This window comes from Gadus chalcogrammus, chromosome 6, assembly GCF_026213295.1.
Source record: "Gadus chalcogrammus isolate NIFS_2021 chromosome 6, NIFS_Gcha_1.0, whole genome shotgun sequence".
Lineage (NCBI taxonomy): Eukaryota > Metazoa > Chordata > Actinopteri > Gadiformes > Gadidae > Gadus > Gadus chalcogrammus.
In genome coordinates this window covers 20,816,509-20,843,204 of record NC_079417.1, presented here as the reverse complement: position 1 = coordinate 20,843,204, position 26,696 = coordinate 20,816,509, and the positions used below count along the sequence as shown (strand labels likewise).

The 26,696-nt window shown below is 49.0% G+C and overlaps 2 protein-coding genes across 6 annotated transcripts in view; one reads left to right on the top strand and one right to left on the bottom strand.

Annotated features, from left to right (window-relative positions):
• Positions 1-6,287, top strand: part of LOC130383788 (citron Rho-interacting kinase) — a 63,185-nt gene extending 56,898 nt beyond the window's left edge. The window contains exons 34-40 of the mRNA XM_056591586.1: positions 605-713; positions 1,362-1,490; positions 2,002-2,082; positions 2,486-2,564; positions 2,724-2,894; positions 4,281-4,569; positions 4,989-6,287. Of these exons, the coding sequence (XP_056447561.1) occupies positions 605-713; positions 1,362-1,490; positions 2,002-2,082; positions 2,486-2,564; positions 2,724-2,894; positions 4,281-4,569; positions 4,989-5,012 (882 nt within the window). The 3' untranslated portion in view covers positions 5,013-6,287. The remainder of the gene's footprint in view (positions 1-604; positions 714-1,361; positions 1,491-2,001; positions 2,083-2,485; positions 2,565-2,723; positions 2,895-4,280; positions 4,570-4,988) is intronic.
• mtmr3 (myotubularin related protein 3) overlaps positions 5,394-26,696 on the bottom strand; it is a 28,972-nt gene continuing 7,669 nt past the window's right edge. Inside the window, exons 6-22 of one of the 5 annotated variants that reach the window (XM_056591581.1) lie at positions 24,049-24,072; positions 22,948-23,030; positions 22,443-22,609; positions 21,136-21,232; positions 20,719-20,832; positions 20,234-20,424; positions 19,062-19,193; positions 18,392-18,503; positions 17,167-17,362; positions 16,446-16,631; positions 15,838-16,008; positions 15,322-15,467; positions 12,996-14,496; positions 12,535-12,645; positions 11,756-11,844; positions 11,113-11,139; positions 5,394-10,260 (exon numbers count right to left, since the gene is read on the bottom strand). In XM_056591581.1, the coding sequence (XP_056447556.1) occupies positions 10,059-10,260; positions 11,113-11,139; positions 11,756-11,844; positions 12,535-12,645; positions 12,996-14,496; positions 15,322-15,467; positions 15,838-16,008; positions 16,446-16,631; positions 17,167-17,362; positions 18,392-18,503; positions 19,062-19,193; positions 20,234-20,424; positions 20,719-20,832; positions 21,136-21,232; positions 22,443-22,609; positions 22,948-23,030; positions 24,049-24,072 (3,549 nt within the window). In that variant the 3' untranslated portion in view covers positions 5,394-10,058. The remainder of the gene's footprint in view (positions 10,261-11,112; positions 11,140-11,755; positions 11,845-12,534; positions 12,646-12,995; positions 14,497-15,321; positions 15,468-15,837; positions 16,009-16,445; positions 16,632-17,166; positions 17,363-18,391; positions 18,504-19,061; positions 19,194-20,233; positions 20,425-20,718; positions 20,833-21,135; positions 21,233-22,442; positions 22,610-22,947; positions 23,031-24,048; positions 24,073-26,696) is intronic. The other 4 variants (XM_056591584.1, XM_056591583.1, XM_056591582.1 and 1 more) reach the window with 4 other exon arrangements.

The window sequence follows — 26,696 nt, the reverse complement described above, 5'->3', positions numbered from 1 at the left end:
AAAACACAGTACATTTACATTCACATTTCATTGATTTAGAAGAAGCTTTTATGCAAAGCGACTTACAATCAGTACATTTGTCAGCAACAATCAATCGCTGTCGGTACAGTAAGGATGTTCATAGAAACAAGTTCAAAGCACGTTCAATTTCTAGGTTAACCCATTCGCTGTACACAACAAAGCTAGCTAGGATAATATACTACACAATTCGAAGTACTTTTTTTAAGTGCCAGGACGTACAACATACAATAGGTGCGTTAGAGGGGTGTTTTTAAGAGGGTAAGGGGGGAGAATGGGCGCTGGGGGATAAGGGGGGTGGCTATGCAGTGTGCATGTGAACTCTGAACAGTGCAGCTTTACAATATTTTAGAAATGTAGAAAAAGATGAGTATACTAAACCAAAGACATAACGACATCAATACATCAGTGTGTTATCACAACTACATCCACCTCAGCTGAGACTTCATTCCTGAGAATCCCCCTGAAGTGAATCACCTCCCCAATCATTCAACGAGGGCTAGATCTAGTTGAAAGTTGGATCTAGTCCTGTGAACGATGTATAACGGGTCTCTCTCTGGTCCTGGTTGTGGGTGTGATTCCCCAGGAGATCGAGACCCTTGAGCCCTGCAGCTGCATCCACTTGACCAGCTACAGTGCCATCATCGGCACCAACAAGTTCTACGAGATTGAGATGAAGCAGTTTGCGCTGGAGGGTGAGTGAAAACTGCAGGCCTGCGTCGTGGTCGGCTGTGGAGGAAAAACAGAGAAAAACCAGCATATCTCGGACCCATTTCCTGGGTTTTTCTCCAGCTGAATGCTCTCCCAGTGGCATTGCAGGGGTCTTGTATAATACTTTGGCCCTTTGTACAATACACAGGCGTCAGCGAGCAGAAAGCATGGTGTAGGCGGTCCGGTTTTATGTCCAGGCACAAACAGAACTCAGCTCAAAATACTCACCTAATGTTTTTTTGCTGGATGCTGTAATAATGTCTAGGCAGCTTTGGGATTTGTCAAGTTTGTGAGGAATCCCGCTCTGTGGTGATACTGGGTTGAGAGATACATTAAATTAAATCCAACTATATGTTAACAGAGCATTTTATACAAAAAACAGGTAGTAAAAAGTAAAACATACAGTTAAGCAATGAAAATTCATTACATTATGCATAAATACATTATATAAAACATATTCAAGATTTTGCAATAATAAATCAATACATGTTTTGCATTAAAAGAAGAAAGTAATAGGGCAGAGTTATTAGAGTGAACCAGGCCTTTATATATGGCCTGATGGCTCCTGACGTCCATCAGACATAAACAGAGCCTGGATGTGACCCTATAGGACGAGTTATTTCTGTCCACAGAGTTCCTGGATAAGAACGACACCTCGCTGGCCGGCGCCATGTTCTCCGCCTCCTCCCACTGCTTCCCCATCGCCATCATGCAAGTGGCCAACAGCATGCAGAAGGAGGAGTACCTGCTCTGTTTCCATGGTGAGCCGCCTCCACGAGCGCCCACACACACACACACACACACGCACACACTTTCTGCCTTGTATTCAGCGATCCACCATTGATGGCACTGTGATGCTAGACACTGTTTGCTCGGGAAAGGCCCAGCTACTGCTAAAAAACAAAAAACAAGAACCAACAGATGAAATTCTTCTTGTATTGATAATGTAGTCTCCTTCTACCTTTGCTAAATCCCTCGTTAAATCTTGTATAATCTTCCTTAGTGTAAAGTAAAGATGTTTGTAACACGATATGCTGTACAACAACAACTGCTCATCTCCTTCACATATGACAGCCATTCAAAACAGAGAACCGTTTCCATTTATTTTCGTCATGCAGCAATATCTGTAGTGACACCAATATTAACACGTCTTTTTTTTCCCCCGATGTGAAGCTTCGATTGAGGGACGAGGCCATCTGCTCGACGACTGAATGTTCACGATGTATAAAACACTAGAGTCCCGCTAACGGCCGTGTTGACTTCCTGCTGCAGAGTTTGGGGTGTTTGTGGACGCGTACGGGAGGAGGAGTCGCACCGACGACATCAGGTGGAGCCGCCTCCCTCTGGCCTTCGGTGAGCATCCATCCCAAAGACACACACACACACACGCACGCGTACAGGCCTTTCACACACATGCAACTCACAGCCAGAGATGAGACGCATCAGACGTGTTCACACATACTGGAGATTCTCCGGATAATTTAGGCGAGGGATGGCGCCCGGGTTGAGTGTGTAGGAGGAGGACGTGATGCAGAAAGTATGCAGTTAGTCGCAGTGTTTTGTTTACATCACATGAAAATCGCAGGTTTGGCGTCGAACTCCGTAAGAGAGTGAGTGTGGGAAGCAGAATGCAAAACACAGGCGAGAAGAGAAACGTACGAAGCAGCTCCACTCTGTGCCGGTTTCACGCACACACACACACACACACACACACACGTCCTGTGGTGTAACCTCCTCCTCACCTCTCCTCTTCCAGCCTACAGAGAGCCCTACCTGTTTGTGACCTACTTCAACTCCCTGGACGTGATAGAGGTCCAGGTCCACGCCTCCCTGGGGTAAGTGTGTATAAATACACCCTGTTACACTGATGTCACAGCAGACTAAATACAGACTTAACCAATCACACAGCAATACGATCACACACTGTGATATGACAGCATGAATATCAGCCGCGTGTGCTGACCCGTCTCTCTGCCCGATGGGCGTGTCTGCAGGCCGCTGGTGCTGGCCCACCTGGACATCCCCAACCCCCGCTACCTGGGCCCAGCCATCTCCTCTGGGGCCATCTACCTGGCCTCCACCTACCAGAACAAGCTGAGGGTCATCTGCTGCAAGGGCAGCCTGATCCGGGAGTCCGGGGAGCAGAGGAGCACGTCCAGCCGCGGGTCAGCTCTCGCTACATACGCACGCACGCACGCACGCGTGCACGCACACACACACACACACACTGTGAATCCTCCTGAAACAAACCGGTCCATTCTTCTCCACCATCGCTTCACTCTCCCCTAACAAATTCCAATGGAGAGAATTTACTTATTTTCCCAATTTGGCTGGTGGTAAAACCTGCTGGTCATGCAGTCACTAATACTCTACCTTAACCCTCTCCCTAATGGTCACTCTCCTTTACCCTTCTCTCTGCTCAAAAAGCCCCTGATCCCCCTTACCCTCACTCCCCTCAAACCTCACCCTCCCTAACCCTCACCATAACTCTCACTTACCCTCACTATCCTAAACCCTCACCCTAACTCTCACTCTCCCTAACTCTTACTCTCCCCTCACACTCCCTAAACCTCACTCTCCTTTACCCTCACCCTAACCCTAACTCTCCTCAACCCTCACTCTCCCTAACCCTCATTCTCCTCAACCCTCACTCTCGCTCACCCTCACTCTCCTAAACAGACTATTCTTAGTTCTCCTCTCTCCCTACCTTCTTCATGCCTCACTAACACTCACCCCCCCTAACATTTTCTCCAACCTCTTTTTGCTGAGGCTTTACTTTTGCAAATATTTGACAGAGGAAGAGCGGCATTTCCAGTCAACTGTGTCCGGTTGATTAAAAAAACGGACAAAGGAAGCTTTTACCCCGCCTGAATCCTTGTTTGTGCTCTAAAAGTATGTGCATTTATAAATGTAATAGCAGAATATATCACAAACTTCATCTCCATATACAAATCGGCACCAACCAGTGTATTTACAAAGTTGACCTGCGCCATCTGCTGGAGGATCCAGACAAGGGCACCCTGAAAGACATTTAAAAAACGTGTTCATGAAACATGTAAACAGAGTCAAACACACAAATCACAGAACATGAAATAGAATGTACATGTCAAATGTGCAAATTGGAAAGTATATAAATATGTTCCATGTCATTGAATTTGAATGCAGGTGGAATCATAATAAGACAAATTAGTAAACTACCATCAATTTGTTTCCATAAATAGCCTTCGTCATAAGTGAAGTTGAGACAGAGACGTAACACGAAATGTGTGAGCAAACGGTGCATCTGTTTCCGCTCAAATGTTTCCCACTTTTTGGCTTAACCTTTTGTAGATAGTGAGAGAGAAATCTAAGAATTTTCCTGACGCTCCTAAACATTGAACATATTCAAGAAGCCTCAAATTTTCAGATTGATCAAAAGGTCGAATCAAAAATATACTGTCGCAGATTGACATCACCAAATAATACGCACAACCGATAATCACATCACTCCGGAGGATCAGACCTGCTGACCTTTGCCCACTGGGTGTGTGTTCCTCCCCCGACTCAAACAGCAGTCCCAGCAAGCGCGGCCCCCCCACCTACACAGAGCACATCACCAAGCGCCTGGCGTCGGGCCCCGGAAGCCACGAGGGCCTCCACCGCGAGCCCAGCACGCCGCACCGCTACCGGGAGGGCCGGACCGAGTTCCGGCGGGACAAGTCCCCGGCGCGGCCCCTGGAGCGGGAGAAGTCCCCGGGCCGGGTGCACGACAGCCGCAGGGAGCGCTCCCCCAGCCGTTTCGGGGAGAGCGGCCGGCTGCACTCCAGCTCCGTCCGCACCCAGCTCACGCCCGTCAACAAGGTAGCTGCCACCGCTGGACCGGGACGTCCCATAAGGGGATCAGGGCAACTTCAGAATTCTTTGTATTAAGGTTGCATTTTATATTTGTTGTTCAGAAGTTCCTATTTACAAACCGAATACTAAAACTAAATTGCACAGATTCTACACAGATTGTGTATTATTGTTATTGCTGCTCCTGATTGGTTTAGTGGTAGGGCCATGGAATGTCTTTCTATAGTTCACTGATCAATGGCCTCGCCTAGCAGCCATAGTATTGGCTAATTTTCCCCCAATTGGAAGCTAGCTTAAAGCTGTTACATAGTAAACATTATTATTTATAAGGGCCTACCATTATGAATGAATGTGTATCTACCTGCATAGCAACTGGTGGGGACACAAATCGATTGTGAATCTGTGTGGCTCTCCGGTCTCTCTTGCAGGTTTGGGATCAGTCATCTGTGTGACCCCATCTCCCTGTTTGTCGCTTCTAATTGGATGCAGAGGAGAACAGCATCTTAACTCCCTCTGCGTCCACACATCACGGAGCGTGGGACCCGTCGGCTGTACATAGCGCCCATCCCAGCTCCTCGTTCCACCACACAAGACACTTGCAATGGAAGATCTGTACTTGGTTAACAGCCATCGGATGCGTGTGTATAGGATACGTGTGTTCAATGCAGGATTTCGGGGCAGCAGATCAAAACGGACACACACACACACACACACACACACACACACACACACACACACACACACACACACACACACACACACACACACACACACACACACACACACACACACACACACTGTAAATAGTTGTTTACGTTTTTATATACCAAAGGGAAGAGAAGGCTGGTGAAGCCGTGTCTATTTTTTTTTAAAGAAATGCATTTCTAACAATGTTGCAGGGAGATTAATTGTGTCACTGGGAGAAAAATCTATCATCAACTTTCAATTATAATCTGAAGAAAATGTATCGGCTTTCTCTATTCAGGTAAACGCACCTGTAGTGAATGCTTTGAACGGTTGAACAGGACAGCACTTCGCACACAAGGTGGAATTGAAATAGGATTCAACGACTCACGGGCGTGGGAACTCTGGTTGTGACGGACCTTAATTGGACGCTTAATTAACCAACATAGGGCCTAATTCAATGACGATTGTTGCTACAAAGCTTCCTTTTGTTTGTTGTGGTGACCCTATGGTTACATTCAATATGAAGCAAACGGCACCAGCCAGGCTTGGTCGTGAACCAAGACTTCCTAAGCGGGCTCAGTCACAAAGCAACTCCGTCACCGACCCTCTTTCTCCGTGTCTGACTCTGGTTGTTGTACAGACGTCTTTGCGCTCGGTTAGTTTACATTAAGTTTTTTTGTTCGTTTCTTTACTCCTGTGTAGTAAACTATGATACAATAGTTGTAAAAACCGCAGGGCACACGGCCGTTACTTAGGTGTATCGCTTCCTCTGATGGAATGTTGCCAGATTGGGCCAGTTGTCCAGCCCAATCTTGCAACACCGCTCTGGGGGCCAGCAGGTGAGTCCCCCGTGTGTCGCGTCAAGGAGCATGAGCTTTCTGGAGCGGCAGCCTCTTCTCTTGGTTGTGCTTTTCTTGTCATGTGGCCGATTGAATTTACATTTGATTCTGTATTCATTGATGTGAGACGATTACTAAACATTTTTTGTCTCGATTTTAAAAAACATGTAAAAAGGTGCAGAAAATTAAACATGACTTGGTCTACAGCGATAACAGTGGCCCTGTGTACATCATGGGATGCAGAGTATGTGGTTGTTTTTGTGTGAAGGCTTGGCAAAACAACCCGGGTAATGTCTATTTTATTGTTGTTCTTCAAACTACAACAATGCTCCAAGTAATTCAACAAAAATCAAAAGATTCAGACATCACAAGTAGATTGTTGCAGGAAAACGCTATGTACAGCTTCAAAACTCTAGACAGGGCAGGGCCCAGGGAAAGACTGAAAGTGCTTATCGTCAACAAAAAAGGGGAAAACAGAAAGTATAGGAAATCATCATCCCTTTGGGAGAAACTAATAAAACTGCTTGCCAGATTGGTCGGAAAATCGGGCCCAATCTGGCAACACTGCTTGGCACTGGTCTCTAATAAGAGACGGTCAACTCAAATATTCACGCAAACTCGCTTCAAAGTCACTTTATTCTCGGGTTAACTGCTTGTTCACAAAGCACCCAATGAAATGTCTGTGTCCAAGACCAACAACCAGATCCGCGGATACCTTTTTCCAATTTAGAACCCCCTTATTGCAACAAATAGGGGTACGGAATGGTCTTGTGGTGACACTGTTTTTGCCTCTACTCAGAAGAGTTCTTTCTCGTACATCCACTCTAGACGTTGTCAAGGGGGTGAACTGAATGAAGGTTTTCAGATTTCCCATTCCTGGTGTGTTTCCAAAGTGTGCAGGGGCCCCCCACCATGCATGTGTAATGGTGTGTGTATTCGTGCGATGGTGAGGTGGGGGACTGACATGATTAGGTTTGAAGCTGCCAAAGCCTTTACAACATTTGTGAGCAGTGAGGGGGACGACGTCGACGACACCTGCATGATCTGGTCTCCCTCCCAGCATAACACTTGATTGTTTTGAAGGATGACCAAACAGGGACACCCTCCATCATGATAGCAGGACTCTAAATCGACGTTCGGATTGTATTTGTACAATTCTTTCACATGTGTTTTGATAAACGTCACAAATAGAGATGTGAGATGTCCATTCACAGCCTGCAGAACAGGAGGGAAGAGGGAAAAGGGAAGAGGGAAACCAAGTAAACATTGAGCCTTGTCAGGGTAACCCTGACAAGGCTCCAGTAACCCTGACAGGGTTATAACTGGAGTGATCGTCTTACCCTTAGCAGCAACGCACACACACACACACACACACGCACAACCACACAGAGCAAGAGATGATTAATGATTCGGCCGAGCTTGTCCAACCCAAAGATACGGAAAAGGACCAACAAGGCAGTTCTCGCCTTGTCGCCAAAGAACTACTAAATGTGAATCGATGTTTGGACTTTTTGTCATGTGAAGGAGGCTATATTTGTGTGTACAAAATAGAGGTAGTGTTTGTATGTGGATGTCCTAATGGAGCCCTGCGTAAGACTACGGCCGAGGGGAAGGAAGGTTTGGTTGTTTAAGGTGCAGGCTGCTGGCTTTACTTGCTGCATACCACTTTTGGGGTGTTTATTTTCTCACCAGCATTTCAAAGCATATCGTGAGCTACGCCTGTGTGTGTGTGTGTGTGTGTGTGTGTGTGTGTGTGTGTGTGTGTGTGTGTGTGTGTGTGTGTGTGTGTCACTTCCACAGGTAGGTTTGGATTGTTAGAATTTTCGCAGACTGTCCTTGAGCTGAGAAGGGTCTGGTATTGGACTCACTCATGACTGTATATCTCTCATATACTCTCCATAAATATTCAGTCTGCATGTGTTGTGCCTGCACTATGGCCGAATTCAGATGACCATACCAAACTGTGCCTGATGGTCAGTTCTAGATGGAATACAGATGCGATTATTCCATCTGTTGGCCTCGGCCCTCTCCAAACAAAACGAAAGGTTGAAGGACCTGCAGCACCATGGCCCTTCATGCTAAGCTACTTCTAACTACCACCTCTAGCTCTGCTCACGACCCAACACTGATTATGCAGGGGCGAATTCATTTTCCCAACTTACATTTTTAGTCCTTTTTCATTTTGTAACAGCAATTCAAAAATAAAACAATAATTAATGAAAAGAGAAATCGTTGCATTTCCAAGGAAAAACTAATAGCACTTAACGCAGCACACGTGTCAAGTGTGAACTATTTAAAAAGGAGAAAAATTCTACAGTTTGACAATATAGATTTGGTTGTAATGAACAGAGGAAAATTAGACCAGAAAAAAAAAGAAAATCAAGGAAAACAAGAAACTTTTTTGGTGACTAATTTTAGTGAGCCACGATTCAAAAGGATTCTATACATTTGTTTAGCCTTTTTCTTAAATGCTATATACGTCTCTGAATATATTATTTAATTCATTCATTTGCTTTACAAAACCAAAGTGTGTGTGTGTGTGTGTGAGTGTGAGGAGGTGGGCAGTGGGCTGGCAGGCAGGGTGCAGGCTAGCCGGTGGTTCTGCAGGAGTGTGGAAGGTCTTCTCCGTACAGGGAAACCCAAGACGGAAATTACAACGCAGACGACAGGGCAGCGCAACCAAGGTCATGGGGGCCAGCCGTGTCGTTTAACCCCCCTAAGCACCTTCACTTTCATCTTTTCAATGTTTGCCATCACCTACCCCACCCCAAATATCAATTCCAACATACTCTTAAGTAAATAATAATAATAAAAAATATATGTGCGTGTATCTCCGTCAATATCCTCCCATGGTGTCCAGCCTGTGGCAGGCCAGGGCCCCAACATGACCTTGCTTGTGGTGTCGGCTGAAGACTGGCTGTCTTCACAAGGCTGTCCAGCACCCAGGACCTGCTGGAGAGAGACGGCAGCGAGGGCGGGGGGGGGTGCTGAAGTGGTTGCAGACAGGAGAGGCCAGGGGAGGGGGGCTGTGGTGCAGTCCTCTTGGCGTGGCAGGAGAACAATGGCCACATTGTCAATGGTCAACAACACTGCTCTCTGATGAAGGTCACCAAGTGGACGGGTCCCCCCTCATCATACACCACTCTGGGTGGAGGAGGAGGAGGAGGAGGAGGAGGAGGAAGAAGCCCTTGGGGATGGAGGGGGGACTGGGGGTGGGTTCAGCTCGGAGCACTTGTTCAATGGAGCTCCGTTGGGGACGAATGCCTGACATCCCGTTCCGGTCTTTCCAGAGAGATGCTTGTGTCATGACGGCAGGATTCAACATCTTAATGACCTCATGTGTCGTGAGGTGATAAAGCGCAAAAGAGGGTGAAATACTCTGCAGTCGTTGGACAGAAAGGGGTCACTGGTTTGGACAGAGAACCTGCTACTGGGAGGCGGAGGGGGGCTGATGGGAGAGGGGGGAAAGGGTAAGAACAAAGTAACATTTATTGCAGAGGTTTCCATGATCTTCTGGCGGGCTCAATGTCAAAGTGCAGCCCGTCTGGGGGAGCAGGGACTCCTGGGCCTTAAGGTGCTGTCCGACAGACCGCCGGCCTGCTCAGCAATATGCATGTTCAGTTGTTTGCATTTTCCCATCTCTCTCTCACTCTCAGCCTGCTATGCGCACACACACATACACACACACACACGCATGGCAAACACATTCACTCAAGGAGACGGCTGCCCATCAAAGTTCATCAAGCTTCTACTGTACACGTTCCTCTCTTGTAAATACACTTCAATCCGTAGTACACACAGACACACACACACACACACTTCCATGGGATACTCTGTGTAGCTCCTGTGCTCTCCCGCAGCAGAATAGCGTCACCGCTGGCTGGGGGGTAAAGGGATAGAGCCTAGTGTTTCGTCTGGCCCACAGCCCCCCCCGCCACCCCCCCACCCTGTAAGTCCCGGGGGTGTTGGGCTTTAGTCTGAGCTGACTGTGATGCCCTGGTCCTGCTCCACGTCCAGGGGGCCCAGACTCGGGGCCAGGCGGGGGCCCATGCCGGGGCAGGGCGTCAGGTTGCCATAGCAGGACTTGCACACGCGGCTGGGCTCGAACAGCTGCTGGCTTGGCACGGGGATCTTCTGATCGCAGCAGCTGGCGCAGAACACGTTACCGCAGTTCCTGTGAGGGGGGGGGGGGGGGGGAGACAAGAGCGTTAACCCCCATTGCCCACACTGGTCACTCATTATGGTATTATACGTTACAAGTGAGAGACGAAGAGCTGCTCTTATCTTTGTTTGTATACATGCGGGCGTTAGCCTCAATGCTCTCACACGCAGATGTGCATCAACAACAACAACAACAACAGCAACAAAAACAACCCAAAAAAAACATGAACAAAAACATGATGCATGAGAAGATGAGCGACTGGTCAATGAGGACAGCTTTGTCTTTGGCTTTGATCAGAACCCCCCACTAGAAGTCGAGACCCCCCCCCCGGTAGAGTACGAGTCCTGGCCAGGAGCGGGGCTTCACCCCTGAGCACGCCACCGACCTCTGATGCAGAACCATGCAGTTAGCGGTTGAGCTGCAGGGGGAGGATGGTGGTGGGAGGGAGAGGCAGCATAAGGCCAGAACTGGGGTTGCTATGGGGACCGGATTGGATGGAAGGGAGGTGGTGGGGGTGGGGGGGGGGGCAAAGAAGGAAGCACGTGACGTCGTGGATGGACAGGCGAGAGGTTAGCAGTGTAGCGACCCCTCGCGCCACCGTCCAAACCCGTTGTCACGGTGCAAAGGTTAAATGGTGGAAAGCCGTGCCGCACTGCAGGCCTCTCACGCTATGAGTCAGAGTGGGCGCTGCGCTGGTTCTACGCCTCAACAGAACCCACAGGGCAGGGAGGATGCAGTGTGCGTGCGTGCGCGTGTATATATATGTGTGTGAGTGTGTGAGGTGCTAGGAGGGGAGGGTTCTGTCTGGGAGGATGACGAGTACAGGGGTGGGGGTGGGGGGGGGGGGGGAGCACGGGATCTCACCAGACCTCCTGGACAGGCTCTCTTCCACTGTGGAGGAGAGGGTACACAATGGAGAATGTCACATGGGCCAATAAGGCGGCGCACGCACACGCACACGCACACGCACACACACAAACACTAGAGCTCCCTCTCTTAACAGAGACCGGGTGGAACAGAAAGCTTGCAAAGCACTGAGCATGAGAATGGAGTTTAAGGGAGACAGATCACTTTAATTTTTTTTTCCTGATAACGATGTTTCACCCCTGAATAGTGCCGCGTCCCAGGGATGATGGGTGCAAGCAGGACTGCTCCAAGTTAACAGTTAAATCAGAGGAACAGAGAGCAGACATCAGCAAGCGATGAGGGTATGGGCTAGAGATCGTGAGACATAGGCCTTATTATTATTTCACATGATATGAGCGCTGGGCCACAGACAGCACAGAGTAACCTTTGTTCCTACCCCTTAAAAACAAAACATGTAGAACAAACTCACAGAACTGAATGAGTTGGGGAGGGGGGGGGTTGTATTAACAGCTGTGTGTGGCTGTGTGTGTGTGTGTGTGTGTGTGTGTGTGTGTGTGTGTGTGTGTGTGTGTGTGTGTGTGTGTGTGTGTGTGTGTGTGTGTGTGTGTGTGTGTGTGTGTGTGTGTGTGTGTGTTTTTACCTGCAGTGATGCTTCCTGCTGGCCAGCCAGAAGCGGCTCTCACAGCGGTAGCATTGGGCGGCGAGGTGGTCTGGGTACCAGCGGGTCACCTGCAACAGGCAGCAAGCACCTCATGTCCTGGAGCCCCCCTAGGGTTGGTCCTACCCCTGACTGGCTCTAGCACCTCATGCCCCCCTAGGGGTGTGCCTTACCCTGACCCTGGCAATGCTCTGCATCCTTCACAAAGTGATGGCCAATACAGCATGTGGAGCAGCGCATCCAGTCTGAGCAGCACGTTTATTTAATACCCACGTCCGAGGGGAAGGCTTCCCAGACACATATAGTACATATAACGCCAGGGTGTGTGTGGAGGGTGAAGCTACGTCTGAGCAGCGGTCCGAGTGAGGGTTAAGCTTAACGGACATCTATAGTATAACTCTACTGGGAGTGGCGGATTCCATATACAACATCGCTCATTATACGCAGTTACACAACAACGGTACTAAAAAAGCGTGGGTCACAGCCATGGGGATAGCACGCCTCCTCTTTCCTAAAACTTGTGTTTGAGTGTGCGGATTCCATCTGAAACAGTGGGCTCACTAGTTCTTTAAGGACAATCTAAAGACCAGCTATGGGTTTTCAGATAGCTATAAATGTGCTCCTTCAAATTTCCATCACCACCCTTAGGAACCTGTATATTATCTCACCTCTGCTCTGACAGACCTGCATGTCCCCACCCTAACCACCCCTAAACTCTCAACATTTCACCCAGGCCCGCTGCGGCAGAGTGACCGCCGTACCTCCGCGTCCGTCTTGTCCACCTGCTCCCAGCTGGCCTCCGACAGCAGCTCCGTACTGCAGCGGGACAGGCAGTTGGGATCCATGTTGTACTCTGAGTCCATAATGGAGGTCTGCAGAGCAGGGGGCACACACACACACACACACACGACGTCATAACACGATCACACCGCCCTGTTTTAACAGATCCATTTCCTGATGGATCCCTCCATGGTGCACTGATTACTTGATGCAGTACAATTGCTATTGAAGTGAATAACGAAGATAAGATAGATAAAGATAAGAGAATAAAAAGGTCAAACAGCCTGTCGGATCGGTGTAATCTAGATGGATGGTGTAATCTAGACGGCTGCAGAAATAGCAATATGTTCAGAGGACACGCCTTCATATCAGGGTCCAACACACGTGAGATCATTGTTTAAACGTATGCAGTGATGGTCCCAGTGACGGTGACGGGCCTCACCCCTTCGTCTCCCTGGTCTCCGTTGAGCCGCGGGCAGCCCCCGTGCTGCTGGTTCTCCAGCCGCGTGCGCAGCTCCTGCATCTGCCTCTTCAGGCTCTCCACCTCCTTCTGGTGGCACGCCTCCATCTGCCGCAGCCGCTGCTGGATGGCGTCGGGGTGCAGCGTCAGCCCGTCGTCGTCCAGGTGCAGGCGGGACTGCTGCTCGGGGCTGCCGGCCGGGCGGCCCGCGGGCATGTGGGTGCAGCGGTGCGGGCAGAAGCCGCGGGGCTGCGGGCCCAGGGAGCCGCCGCTAGCCAGAGAGGCCTGCCTGCTCAGCGGGCCCCGCTCGGCGGCCGCCTTGGCCCAGGCGGGGGCCCCGTTGCAGGGCTCCTCGCCGTTGCACAGCCCCTCGCCGTTGGTGGACTGGAAGGCACTGAGGGAGGGCCGCTTGTGGGCCCCGCTGGGAGTCCTGGCGACCGCCGGCTGCTGCCTGGCCTCCAGGCCGTTCATCCTGGCGGGCTGGGGCAGGGGTTTGCTCGTCTGGGGGCCGGGCGGCGACGGCGCCGCTGGCTCCAGCGTACCGCAAGGCTCGTCCGTCAGAGTCTCGGTGGAGCTCTCCATGAGAGACGCAGTCTTATTGGCCGGCACCAGGGGCTTGGGGGGCTCGCCACAGTGACAGCTGAGCCCCGGCTCTACCAAGGTGCCAACAAGGCAGCCGTTGGTGTGAGTTCTGTGGGATGCAGCGTCCTCTGGCTCAAGAGGCCATGCTGACTGCCCCTGTGGCTGTGGCTCAGTACAACCGTCCATCACCTGCTTGACCAGCTCTTCTAAGATCCTACCCACGTCAGCCTCCAGGCTCTGCTGCATCCGCACCGTTTCCTCTGACGTACTGGCAGGGAGGGGAGGGACGCCTGGGAAACCCCCCTCCGCTGCCGACGCCAGCACCACATCCTCTTCAGGGTGGCCGTTGCACAGCGGCTCACTCTGATTCTCCGTTCCGCCATCAACCTCTGCACGCTTCTCGTCTCTCTCTTCACTTTCTATACCTTTCCCCATGTCTGTGTCTCCGTTGGAGACGACCTGAGCCACGCCCCTCTCTCTGTGGACGGCCGCCGCCACCGCCGCCGCCGCCTCCTCCTTGGTGGCCTCTCGCAGGATGTTCTCCATCTGGCCCTCCGCCACGCCCGGCGCCACCGACAGCTCCGCCTCCTGCCGCTCCGGGGGCCCCGCCACCGGGACGCCGGGCGACTGCGGCCGCTGCGGCCTGGGTCCCCGTTCCTCCGGCTGGGGCTCGGGTTCGGCCGTGTCCGCGTACATCGGACCGTCGGTCTGGTCCTCCAGGTCCTCCGGGCCCCCCGCTCCGCCGTCGGGCCCCGCGGTGACGCAGCTGAGCTCCAGGGAGCGCCGGTGGTCCTGCCACTTCTCGTTGAGGCTGGGGTCGCTGGAGCGCCGGTTGGGGGCAGCCATGCTGCCGAGCTCGCAGGCGCTGGGCAGGTTGTCGAAGGAGCGGGTCTTGGGGCGTCTGCGTCGAGGAGAGAAGGGAGAGTCTTTTTGGCCAAACGGGAGAGACTGCTAATACATTTACATTTAGCGCATTTAGCTTTATCCAAAGCGACTTACAGTAAGTACATCTGTCAGAAGAAGGAGAAACAATATATCGCTGTCAGTACAGTAAGGATGTTCAGAGAACCGAGTGACAAGCACTAGCAATTGCTAGTTCAACCTTTTGTAAGTATTACTTTTAAGGACGTACAAAATACAATAACTGCGTCCATTACGTGCCAGGACGTTGAACATACAATAAGTGTGTTCATTAAGTGCCAGGACGTTCATCATACAATAAGTTCATAAGAGTGGTATGGAGGACTTGGGGGGGTAAGGGGGAGGCTATGCAGAGTCTTGGTGAACTCAGAACAAATGACTCTTGAGCCTTTTGCAGAAGCTAATACGTCTTGCATGTGGCATGTGACAGAGTGCCAAGAATATTGTTAAATCATAACAGACCTAGCGGAAATTGAACCCTCATGGCAAAATGTGTTGCGACACGTCACACTAACTATTAATCTGAGAAAAGTGAATGTTGTTAACAGCATTCGACGTACAAAGCGACCCTAGGTTTACTCTTAGGTTTAGAAGCGAAGCGACAACCTGTTCTGCCCTAGCGACTGTCAGCGGCTGCTTTGGGATCCGATGCCGATAGAGAAGCATCGGACGACCAGAGGACTAGGCCCCCTTCTCTCTAGGTGGTGGTGATGTGGGGCGGATCCACCCTCAACCTGGAGTGGTCTGCTGGTGGATCTCATGGTGCAACGGGCCGGCTAGACGGGTGATCAGGGGGCAGGCTGACCTTCCGAGAGTTGCTTCCTCCGGGCTGGAGCCGGGCGCAGGGTAATGCGCGCACGAGTCGTCGCTGGGCGTTGTGGGGGAGGAGCTGGGCAGGTAGACGGCCGTCCAGAGCATCAGGTTACGCACGTGGCACACCGGGTGCAGCACCTGAAGAGGAAAAAGGAACCACACTCTGAGGATCTACGTCTCAAATCAAAAGTTCTTCTAGAGCAAATCCTCATTTTTTTCCCCATCATCAAATCATAAAAACGAATCATTAATTGAAGAATGTAGATAAAAGAACCACGCCTTGGAATGCAACCACCAAGAAAACAATGTCACCGCAAAAAGACTTCCCAGAGGGTAATTAATCCAGATTTAGTGTCTCTAGAACCCACTGGCAAAGCAATGCAGAGCATTACGTAACGCTGCCACAATCTGCATTCCCAGAGCCGTGGGTCCCTCTCTATATCTGACCACCACTCCCAGGTCCCTGGGGAGAAGGGTCCTCCCGAGGGGCCCGAGGGAGGGGACGTACCGTCTCGGACTGCGAGGAGTAGAGCATGTTGCACAGCGCGCGGTTGCCGCTGCGCAGCAGGGACCAGACGGAGCAGGTCCTCTCCTGCACGTGGCGGTCCTCCCGCTCCTTACCGCTGTTGCACAGGAACGTGCCGAACAGACACGAGTAGGCGTGCTGCACCAGCTTCACCTGCACACACACACACACACACACATGCAGAAACACACACACAAACACACACACATACCCACACACAAACACACACATATACCCACACACATGCACGCAGAAACACACACAAATACACACAGACCCACACGTGCACACGCAGAAACACACAAACACGCACACACACACGTAATTATACACCGATGAGCTGGTATGTAGGAACTTGTAAATACCCTAGTATGATCATAAATCGCCTCAGATTTGATTATAGGACAGACCCAACCACAACAAGCAACACCCCTAAACAGAAATTGCATATTGGAAGACAGATGTCGCACAGGACTTGGGAGTCTCTCGTGTCGTTTGTGGTGATCTAAATTGGAGAATCCCAGCGGAAACAGATCCTCAGCCCGCAGCGGATCTCCCTGCATGTAGTACCACTGGGGATGAACACTGACCAGGAAGGCCTCGTTGAACTCGAAGGAGCAGGGGAACTGCCTCTGCAGCTGGTGCACGCAGTCCAGCCACTGCAGGAAGACCGGGCAGCGCTCGTTCACGTCCTCAGAGTTCTCCCCGTGGCCGCAGCGGTCGGCGAACTTGTGGCCGAAGTCCAGCCAGTCCGTCTCCACCAGGACCTGGAAGCCCTGGGAGACACACACACACACACACACACACACACACACACACACACACACACACACACACACACACACACACACACACACACACACACACACACACACACACACACACACACACACACACACACACACACACACTGAGTGCAATTAGATAGGTTTGCAAACGCAGACATCAGCATTGGTACTGTCGTCTTACAGGAAAGCACAGAACTAATTGTTCCAACTTAACAGCTTAGTATGCAAACACAGAAACAAAACATAGGAGGGTTAACCCTAACCCTAACCCTTACATGAGTTGTGATATTTTTTTAGCATGTATCATTTAGTCAAGTATTTGCTAACATTGTGGGAACTTTTGCAAGCACTCCAAAACTTTATAAAAAAATACAAATAAAACAGCTCAACTGAATTAATGCGTAATTGAAACATGGCAGGAAATACACGCCAACCCAAATTCCCGCCAACTTAATCATAGAAACAGTGCATGAAACAACAGGTCCACACACGTGCCCTTTCAGGGCTGCCTCGGCCGCCGTACCTCGATGGTGCGGTAGTACGGGTCCAGGAGCATCTTGGAGAGCGCCACGATCTGGGGTGTGCGATCCCAGCCGTCGGAGCAGTGCACCATGACGGGCCGGTGGTCGCGGTGCACGGCGTTGACCGCCAGCAGCGCCGCCTTCAGCAGCAGGGACAGGTGCTGCAGCCACTTGGTGCTCTCCAGGGCCGACAGCCAGCTGCAGGGGGGGGGGGGGGGGGCAGAGGTCAGCCACAGACAGAAGCACGGACACCTCAGAGTGGAAACGTGGCGTTTACCGTTATGAACGCAAGGCTCTACGGGTGGCGGTTACATTTTTTTTTATGATTTTACCGCTTCCATTAAATAAATGTGTTGTCAATGAGCTATTGAGATTAGGAATTTAAAAAAGGGTGAATATTGAGCGTCAAACTGAATTGATCATCGCAGATATTATTGTGCGTGTCGCTATCCGTCTGAGACAACCCAAATATATCAAATGGGTCATAAACTAATCAATCCGATTTTATGGTAGGCTTTAATAAAGAGCTAAACAGGCATAAAAGTTTGAGCGTTGTCATCGACTCAAGACAAGCCCATCATCAGTTAAGAACACACCTTCAAGGGTGAGGCCCGGTTGTAATTCAAATGTTATTCCCAGCCGCGCTGGATTGCTTCGTCTAGTCGAAGTATAGTATCGTGGAAAAACTCTGTAAGGGCATTCTCAGCCATAGCTTTGTTTTCCTTTCAATTCAACTCTTTTTACCCCCTATATTTGGAGAAAAGCAAACAGAGCAGGCCATGTATGACACATCTTTGTGCTGGTGAAGCTGTATAAACACCACATCGTCTTCAACCAAGCTTTACCACAGCCACTCATTATCACACTGGTGAACGCTACACCCTGGGGATCTCTAGAGTCAGCACAGTCCCCTGCAGGGACTAGACTCTGCTTAGTGGGGACGTACAGAGAGAGAGGGAGGAACTGAGACAGAAATGGAGCGGGAGAAGAGAGAGTGAGAGAGTTAGAGCAATAGTCTAAAAAAGAGGAGAGATCAAAATCATCTGCATGGAACGGTGCCAGAGCTTCTGAAACCGGCCTCAGATGTTCCAGATCGACGGGTCAAAATGTAGTTAACGAGGAAACAAACAACCACATTCAGCACTGGTTGAGAAAAATACCTGGGGTTCTAGTGCAAGAATATTGTTTTTGTCTTAGTTAGGAAGACAGAGAGAGAGACCGACTCACTTGGCTGGATCAGGCATCTGGGTGCAGAGAAAACGAAGGGACTGGAAACTCTTGCGAATGGAGTGGATGTTGGCCATGCCCATGAATACCACCTCACAGTTGGGGTAGTACTCTGAAACAGCCGGGGAATAGACAACAACAACAGCAGGAAAACAGACGTCAACAACAGCAGGGAAACAGGCGTCCCCAACCAGACTAAACAATGCTACCAACGTTTTAACGCTGCTGTAGGTCAGATTGGAGTTGGAAAGCGAGCAGCCCGGTAGAGGGCAACATTTAAAACATAAACAACCTAAATGAACAGCCCTCGCTCAGCCATCCTCTAATTACAGCTCTCATAATTATGAGCTTCATAATTAAACAATAATAATTACGTTTTTTCACTATATTTAAAAGGGTTACATTTATCTCAGGAAACAGCACCACGTCTGCTCTTGCAACTGCTCCTTCTGAATGGCATAACGCATTTTCACCCAACTAACTTTCTGCTTGGAACCGTGTGTGGCTACTCTTCAGAGGAGGATGAACAGGAATTGTTACCTCGATGCTTTCCATCCTACAGCAGCCATTGCTCCCGATAACTAAAGTCCTCTCAGAGCAGGATTCTCCCATAAAACATCCAGACAACCGTGGTGGGAGCCACTGTGGGGCGCCGGAGCGGGCATCCTACCTGGACACTCGCAGCCTCCCCCCTTGGCGCGGTTGGCCACGGCGGCGGCGTAGGACCGGGCGTCCAGGATCAGCAGCTTGTGGGGCTGGATGGCCAGCGTCTCCACCTCAGAGTTGTTGGTCAGGGACGACTCTGATGCAACAAAACAACACACGCTCACTGAAACCGCGATTCCTTTACATGTTTCCTGTCTTTGTTACTCAATGTTTCCATTTAGATCCTTTCCAACCGTGTTACTACTCAGATCCATACAGATTTCATCATCACGTGAATATATACACCCCCAGGGGAGAGGTGCCAAAAAGTTTTCTCTGATCACAATAAAAAGAACCAGCGAGCAAGAAAGGGGGTACTTTATCCAAATCTATTATGAATAACCAAGACGTGACCGAGTTATTTTAAGGCAAACCCCTGGCGGGGGATTCATTAGCAGGAGATTGATTCATGAATCTCCTGTGGAAGTTTGATACAGGATTCCCCAGAGGACGGCAGTGTTTTGATGGATGTCTGATGTTTGTGTGCACAGCAGATCTTCCAGACATGCCCTGGCAGGCCATATTGCTCAATGCTGTCTGATGCAAAAAGCACAGATAGTGAGGCTGCAGAGCTGTGTGTGTGTGTGTGTGTGTGTGTGTGTGTGTGTGTGTGTGTGTGTGTGTGTGTGTGTGTGTGTGTGTGTGTGTGTGTGTGTGTGTGTGTGTGTGTGTGTGTGTAAAGATAGAACTGTAGGGATGGTGGATATATTTAAGGAATGTCAATGTGTGTGGGTACATGTGTACAGCAAGAGATAGCGATATGGGAAGAGAGAGATGTAGAGACAGAGACAAGGGGTGAGAGAGAGAGATGTAGAGACAGAGACAAGGGGAGAGAGAGAGAGAGATGTAGAGACGGAGACAAGATGAGAGAGACAGAGATGTAGAGACAGGGACAATGGGAGAGAGAGATGTAGAGACAGTGACAAGGTGAGAGAGAAACAGAGACAGAGACAACCGCAAGTCCCTGAGCAAGACACTTAACCCTAACTGCTCCCGACGAGCTGGCTGTCGCCTTGCATGGTTGACTCCACCGTCAGTGTGTCAATGTGTGTATTAACCCTTTTAGTCGCTTTGGATAAAAGCGTCTGCTTTAATTTAGTAAAGATAAATGAATCAGTGAATGAGCTTTGGGTTTACCGAAGTCCGTATCGGGCAGTGCGGTGCCGTTGCTGTAGCCGCCGTTGGCCTGATGCTTTCGGCTGATGCCGTCCACAGCGCATGCCTTGGCGATGGACTGAACCAGGTGCTCGTCGTCTGCATTCCTCCAGCCCCACCAGCTCACCTCAGGCTGGCCGCAGCGAGCGATCACCGCCCCCGTGGTCACGTGCCTGGAGATCAGAATAGAGGAATCAAGATATAAAGGTTTATTCACATGGAGCATTTCGCTCCATGTAGTCAAAGGGCTGGATGGATGGATGGATATCCCATGCTTGAGGTGCCTCTACGAATGGCTCAGCACAACCACAGCACGGGGAGCAAACACTTCATAAGAGAAAACGTCAACAGACGCCGCGGTAGATATCTTCGGTTTAGTTTGGTGTTTGGTGCCATGTGTGTCACACACAAAGAACAGACCAAAGACGTGCGGAACAGAAAGAGGAAGAGAACAGCGAGCAACAGACCTGTACACCACAGCTGGAAACCTCTTCCACGACCGGAATGCGGCCACATTCTCCAGCTCCTTGTCGGTGATCCAGGCTGGGACCAGCAGCTGCTGGGGGTAGCTGGAGCACAGCCTGGGAGGGGTGAGCGAGGCCAGGGAGACACAGAGACGATGAGACGATGCGCTGTGATTGACTCAGCAGAAGGTATTGGAATGGGCTCTTATCAACGCTTTGCTATTGAAACAAATGAACGATGGGCTGTAATATAAAACTAAATACAATTAGCCTGTGTGTTGTTGTGTCGGGCACATAGCTGTTTGTTATTCCAACATTGCTTGAGTTATAATTGTGATCTTAACTGATCCTGGGGGGATTTGTCCGGGGGCCCCGGGAGCAAAAGTATTCAATGCCCATTCATGGGCCAGATCCCCATACCTGAATCTACTGTTGATGTCTGATATCCTCCAGGCGTTCTGGGTGTCGAAGCCCATCCGCTCCACCTCGTTCTTGAACCAGGACGTCACGTGTTCGCCTGCGTTGAAGAGGGGATGGACGACATAAATAAAAGAGTAACAGCTGAGAGGGAGTTGGGAAAGGGTGAATCTTGCTTCTCAGCCCTACCCCTGAGATTTTGGGGTAGGGCTGGTGCGATTTGATGAGATATGAATCAATCTGATAGATAATATTCGCTTAACGTTAACACATACATTTTCTTTTAATTAAGTTTAGAACTACATGTCTATTTATTTGTTTATTTATAGACTTGATCGCTGTTTTTAAAACAATTTAAAACATTGCGAAGCTTTTGTCAGAGGCAAGACCCAAAGGACTTCCACACGTTTGATTTCAGAATCGCTGGTGCACTGAAAATCATTTCACAGTTTTCGCACACATGGCTGTTATTCGCAAACTCACAACTCCGGTTGTAACCTACTAAAAGACGCAGGGCGCGGGCGGAGACGTGCGGAAAAACATTCACACCCACACGGATCCGTTCGCTTCCTTAAGTTTCATTTTCCGGATCCTTATGGAAACGGAATGAATTGAGTTGAGAATGCTGTCTTGGTATCAGGCTAAAGCTCACTCAACCGATTGCAACGTTTAAATCGGTGCATCAACAGATTCTTGGTCTTTTTAAATCGATTCAGGGGCCTACGTATGGATGTAGTCGCATCTGTGTTAATCAGACCGGATACCGATTCGTATCGGTGAATCGTTACACCCCTAATATTTATTTTTTACGTGGATGGCATACTACCTCAAGTACTATGTTTATTCTGGTTTTATATATTATGTTGATCTTGAGCATAATGTTTGATCCAAAATTAAGTTTCTGCAGTTTCTAACAGATTGTGAGCATGAATAATATTCTTATCTAACCATACCGTGCTTTTCCATGTGCGTAAGGTTGCATTCCTAAGACATTCAAACTATTCAGTAAAATTCCAGAGACAGATATTGTATCAAAAGACCAAAAAAATTAAATTAAATCAAAACCCCGTCAACAACTACTAATGACGTACTGGGTCGTGAAGGGTTGTCGTCCCATTTCGTAGGGGTAGGGTTGAGCGGTAGGGTTAAGGGGTAGGGGTAGGGTTAAGGTGGAGATTTTTGTAGAACAAAGAAACGAGATTGGGCCCTAGTCTTGGAGAATGGAGGTGGAGGGGAGGGGCTGGTTTGCAGGGATCGTCCCTGTGTTGGCAGGGATCCCACCTAAAGTTGTCAGGGATCGGCAGCCCTACCTGGCCTGCAGAGCTCGCCGTGCTGCTCCTTCTCCCCGGCGTAGACGTCCATGCACCAGGCGTGGAAAGCGAAAGAGAAGAGGTGCTCCAGGCTGGATGGGGGCCGTCCCGCCGCACTCAGCCGCTTCAGCCACTCCTGGCACTGCTCTAGGGTGGAGAACTGGCACCTGCGGACGGAGGTGATGGAAAAGAGTTGTTCGGACCTCCAAGTTCTGCGCTTAGTAGTATACAATAACTTCCCCAAGCTCTCGATTATACTTAATACTGTACTGAAGAACTCCAAAAAGATAATTTCATAGGTTTTCTTGTAAGAAATCTTTAACATAGGAAATCAGAAGGTTTCAATCGCGCAACGGATGTGTCCATTGACAGTTTGATGTGTGTGTGTGTGTGTGTGTGTGTGTGTGTGTGTGTGTGTGTGTGTGTGTGTGTGTGTGTGTGTGTGTGTGTGTGTGTGTGTGTGTGTGTGTGTGTGTGTGTTTATGCGTTTGTGCGTGGGGCCTACCTGACCACCTTACAGTCCTTACAGGTGACGTGCAGCTGGAAGATGTCCCGGCACTCCACGTTATCAATCAGCTGCAGAGGCACCTGTTGGGGAGCCGGCAGGTTGTCACTCAACACTGAGGCATGCTCCCATGCTAATGTTAGCATCACTCGCACACACAAAAATATAACGTGTGCTCCACAACACCAGCAGGCTAGGAATGCCACTACCACATGCAACCACTTTAATGATTTACGGTTCAAAGCCGGTTAGTGTCAATCAAAAACAGGTTGTCATTTGTTACGCAATAGTGTAATAAAAAAAATCTATTTGCATGCTGTGTCTGCAGTACACCAGTCAAAGCTTTTTTTGTTGCATGAACCCTCGATGGTGTCGTTCCACCAACAGCACTATAACCCCCCCCCCCCCCCCCCCCCCCCCCCCTGAACTCAGTCAATGTTTATCTGCCGGTTATCGTTTGGCACATTGGAGGAGTATGAGAACACAGACTTTACTGTTAAACTGGCTTGGCCTCTATGGATGCCTCTGCTGGGCTTGGTTGTCCGACAGAAACCGCTGTTTAATGATCTGTTTCACACACGGTTCAAAGCCATGCGTGACGGACAGATAGCCCAGAGCGCGTGGCGGAGCAGGAAGGAAGAGTAACAACCAACCATATATCCACACACACATAAATATGTGAAGCCTGTATAGAAGTGCTGTCCAATCACATCCCTCCAAACAACATATACTATTATTGTCCTTTTACTGGTTGGTGGAGCAAGCGTCTTTGTGGAATCCATTAGACTCCCAGAATGCTGTTCATTTCCTTTAATAGAGCCATATGAGGTTGTTGAATCCAGGGGATTCCCTTACATGGTAATGGCGGCATCGAGCTCTCTCCAGGATAGACAGATACCCCTCCTCACCCACCCCTTGGAAGTTATAAAAACGGCCCACACCTCCATTCGCACAGATTTAGGCCCAATCCCATTTCTACCCCTTACTGGGATTTGGCCTAACAGAAGTGTACGTCCAGTCGTCCACACGTGTGCACACACGCAAAAGCACATGACAGCCACGTGCACCACCCCACACCGTGCAGCACCGCAGGGTACTTACAGACACCTCACAACAACAACTCATCTATTCGAAAAAACAACAACAGAAGAACAAAACGGTTATCCAACACAAGTTTGTTGAAATGAAAATGCTGCTGGCCATCCTGATGGCTGTGCTTCCGTCTGTACATTCTGTCTGCGCCTGGTATCCCGCTGCTCTAATCCAGGCCCCCGGCCTGCAAGGCGCCCTTCACATTACCCTGGGCTGCTGGGTGAACGGCAACTCTGTCGTTCCCGTGAAAGGCATCTCCAGGTCTCTCACCTTCCCTCCTCTCCTCTCCCCGTCTCCCTCTTCCTCATCACCACCTATCTCACTGCTGGTCGGTCTAGAGGCCAGAGGGCTGTGTGAGGCCTACTGCATGAGTGTTATGACTGCATGAGTGTTATGACTGCATGAGTGTTATGACTGCATGAGCGTTATGACTGCATGAGTGTTATGACTGCATGAGTGTTATGACTGCATGAGTGTTATGACTGCATGAGTGTTATGACTGCATGAGCGTTATGACTGCATGAGCGTTATGACTGCATGAGTGTTATGACTGCATGAGTGTTATGACTGCATGAGTGTTATGACTGCATGAGGGTTGTCAGTGCAGGAGGGTAGGGGTGTGCGTTATCGCAAAAATATCATATCACGCTTTCTTTCAGGCAGGATCCCAATCCAATCTCAATACTTCTTAGGGTTTTACAAGTTACTTAACAGTACAACCAAACTAATTCCCTTATTTTTTCAAATATGGCCCTATACTATACGTAATTGACCAGCTGGATGACATAAAGCCCTTAAACACTTAGAACTGTTGCCCTGGTTGGTCAGAAATGAGGGAAGATATTAGGAGGGAGCGGTCTTAAAGCTCAATTGTCTCATACATAGTGAATACAAGAGAGGATGGAATTACGCAACACTTAACGTTATTCTTCACTGCTGTTTTGATGTGGATTTGGGATGTGGCTGCTCCCTAATAGCCAACCAAGTCATTGGTCCAGTTGTTCCCAACCTTTGGGTCGGGGTCCCCTGATGTGTATATGGGGTCGCAGGACATCCATTTTATCAAAACAGTTTTATTTATTATTTTATTTTAAACTACACATAGATGTCCTGTATAAACTGACTGCCTTAGTATTTATAGCCACAGGCAAGCTAGTACTACTACTTATTCTGTAGAATTGTGATGTGATAACGTTCAAAGGGACACTGATATAAAGGCAGATGTTTATTGGGTAAAAACTATTTGAGTTGAAGCAGATGAAATGTGCCGGGCAAGAAAGGATGGGAACCACTGCATTAGTCGATCAGGAGAAATTAAACTAAGTTATATTAAATGAACAACTTCAATCAAATACGCCAAGAGTCATGACTAGCAACGACACTTGGGCTTTGTGGTCTAAACATGGGTTTTTATTTGACCGCAAAGATTTGCACAGCTATGAACAAAACTGCCACTCTGACAGAGATCCATACATCCACCTGCGCCAGGCACACAGCAAGCTTTCACTCTAACCGCTCAGGGAATCTTAGCATCTACCGTAGTTATTTTGACAAGCATCAGTTTTATTACAAATACTTACAAATACCCCCCCCCCCAAAAAAAAAAAAATGCTGGTGTTACAAATACGTTTTGTGTTGTTATATAATGGTGTAATAAAATACACTCAATGTTTAATGGCTAATTTCTGGTGGTTCCGACACATTCAATTTCATTACCACATTGTTTTGTCATGCAGTAATAAAGAAGACACTTAAAAAAAAGTCCCTATTACGTTTTCGGAAGTAAGAAACAAAAAACTGTTACAGTTCCTAATTATTAAAGGTATGATGTGTAAAGTCGAGGTGGCAACTAGTGGTGAGGTTGCAGATTGCAACTAACTGACCCCCCCCCCACCTACCCCTCCCTAACCCCCTCTTCCCAACGTCTATGGGGGCCTTTACCGGCCTGTATTGTTTATTGCGCTACTAGGTACTCCCAAAATTATGTAATCCTCTACGACAGCATTGTGAAGCCAGGTGTCAAGTGATGAGCTTCTTTGATCGATTTATGAATTGTATTGAAAAAGGGACATTAACTTGAATCGCACCAAGGTCTATTTTTTTTTACAGCTTTTAGCTTGCCAATAAATCAGTTTAACCAATCGCACTTGGTTCCATGTAATTGTGAACGTTAGTTGGAAGGTGGGTAATATTTCAGATATAATTGGGTGCTTCCTAGGAAAGTAGGTAACCAATCATTAGAAATACCTCCTCTAGTACCCTTCCATTCAAGGTACAAGTGTAGTCATCCAAGGTTCATGTTGAACAGCCCAAGTTGTATTCTGTATCTAGAAATGAAGATAGTACTTTCCAATAAATTAATCTCTCTTAAGTAGTTATTGTTCATGGCTCCAGCCTTTTATAAAGGGTTCATTACATTTCCCTAAGTTTACATCTGGGACCATGGTACATCTTTTTAAATACTGGGTACATTGTTGCAGTTGTTTACTCATGTAATTTCCTCATTTACTCCATGAAATTGAAACACACTTGCACCATACATGTTCTGCAACGTAACCAAGTATTATATTACAATTGACTCACTAATAAGTTGAAACTGTCCTGTAAAAGGAAGCCTTGTTTGACTTCATGGTATTACCAGGCTCTCACCATTTCCC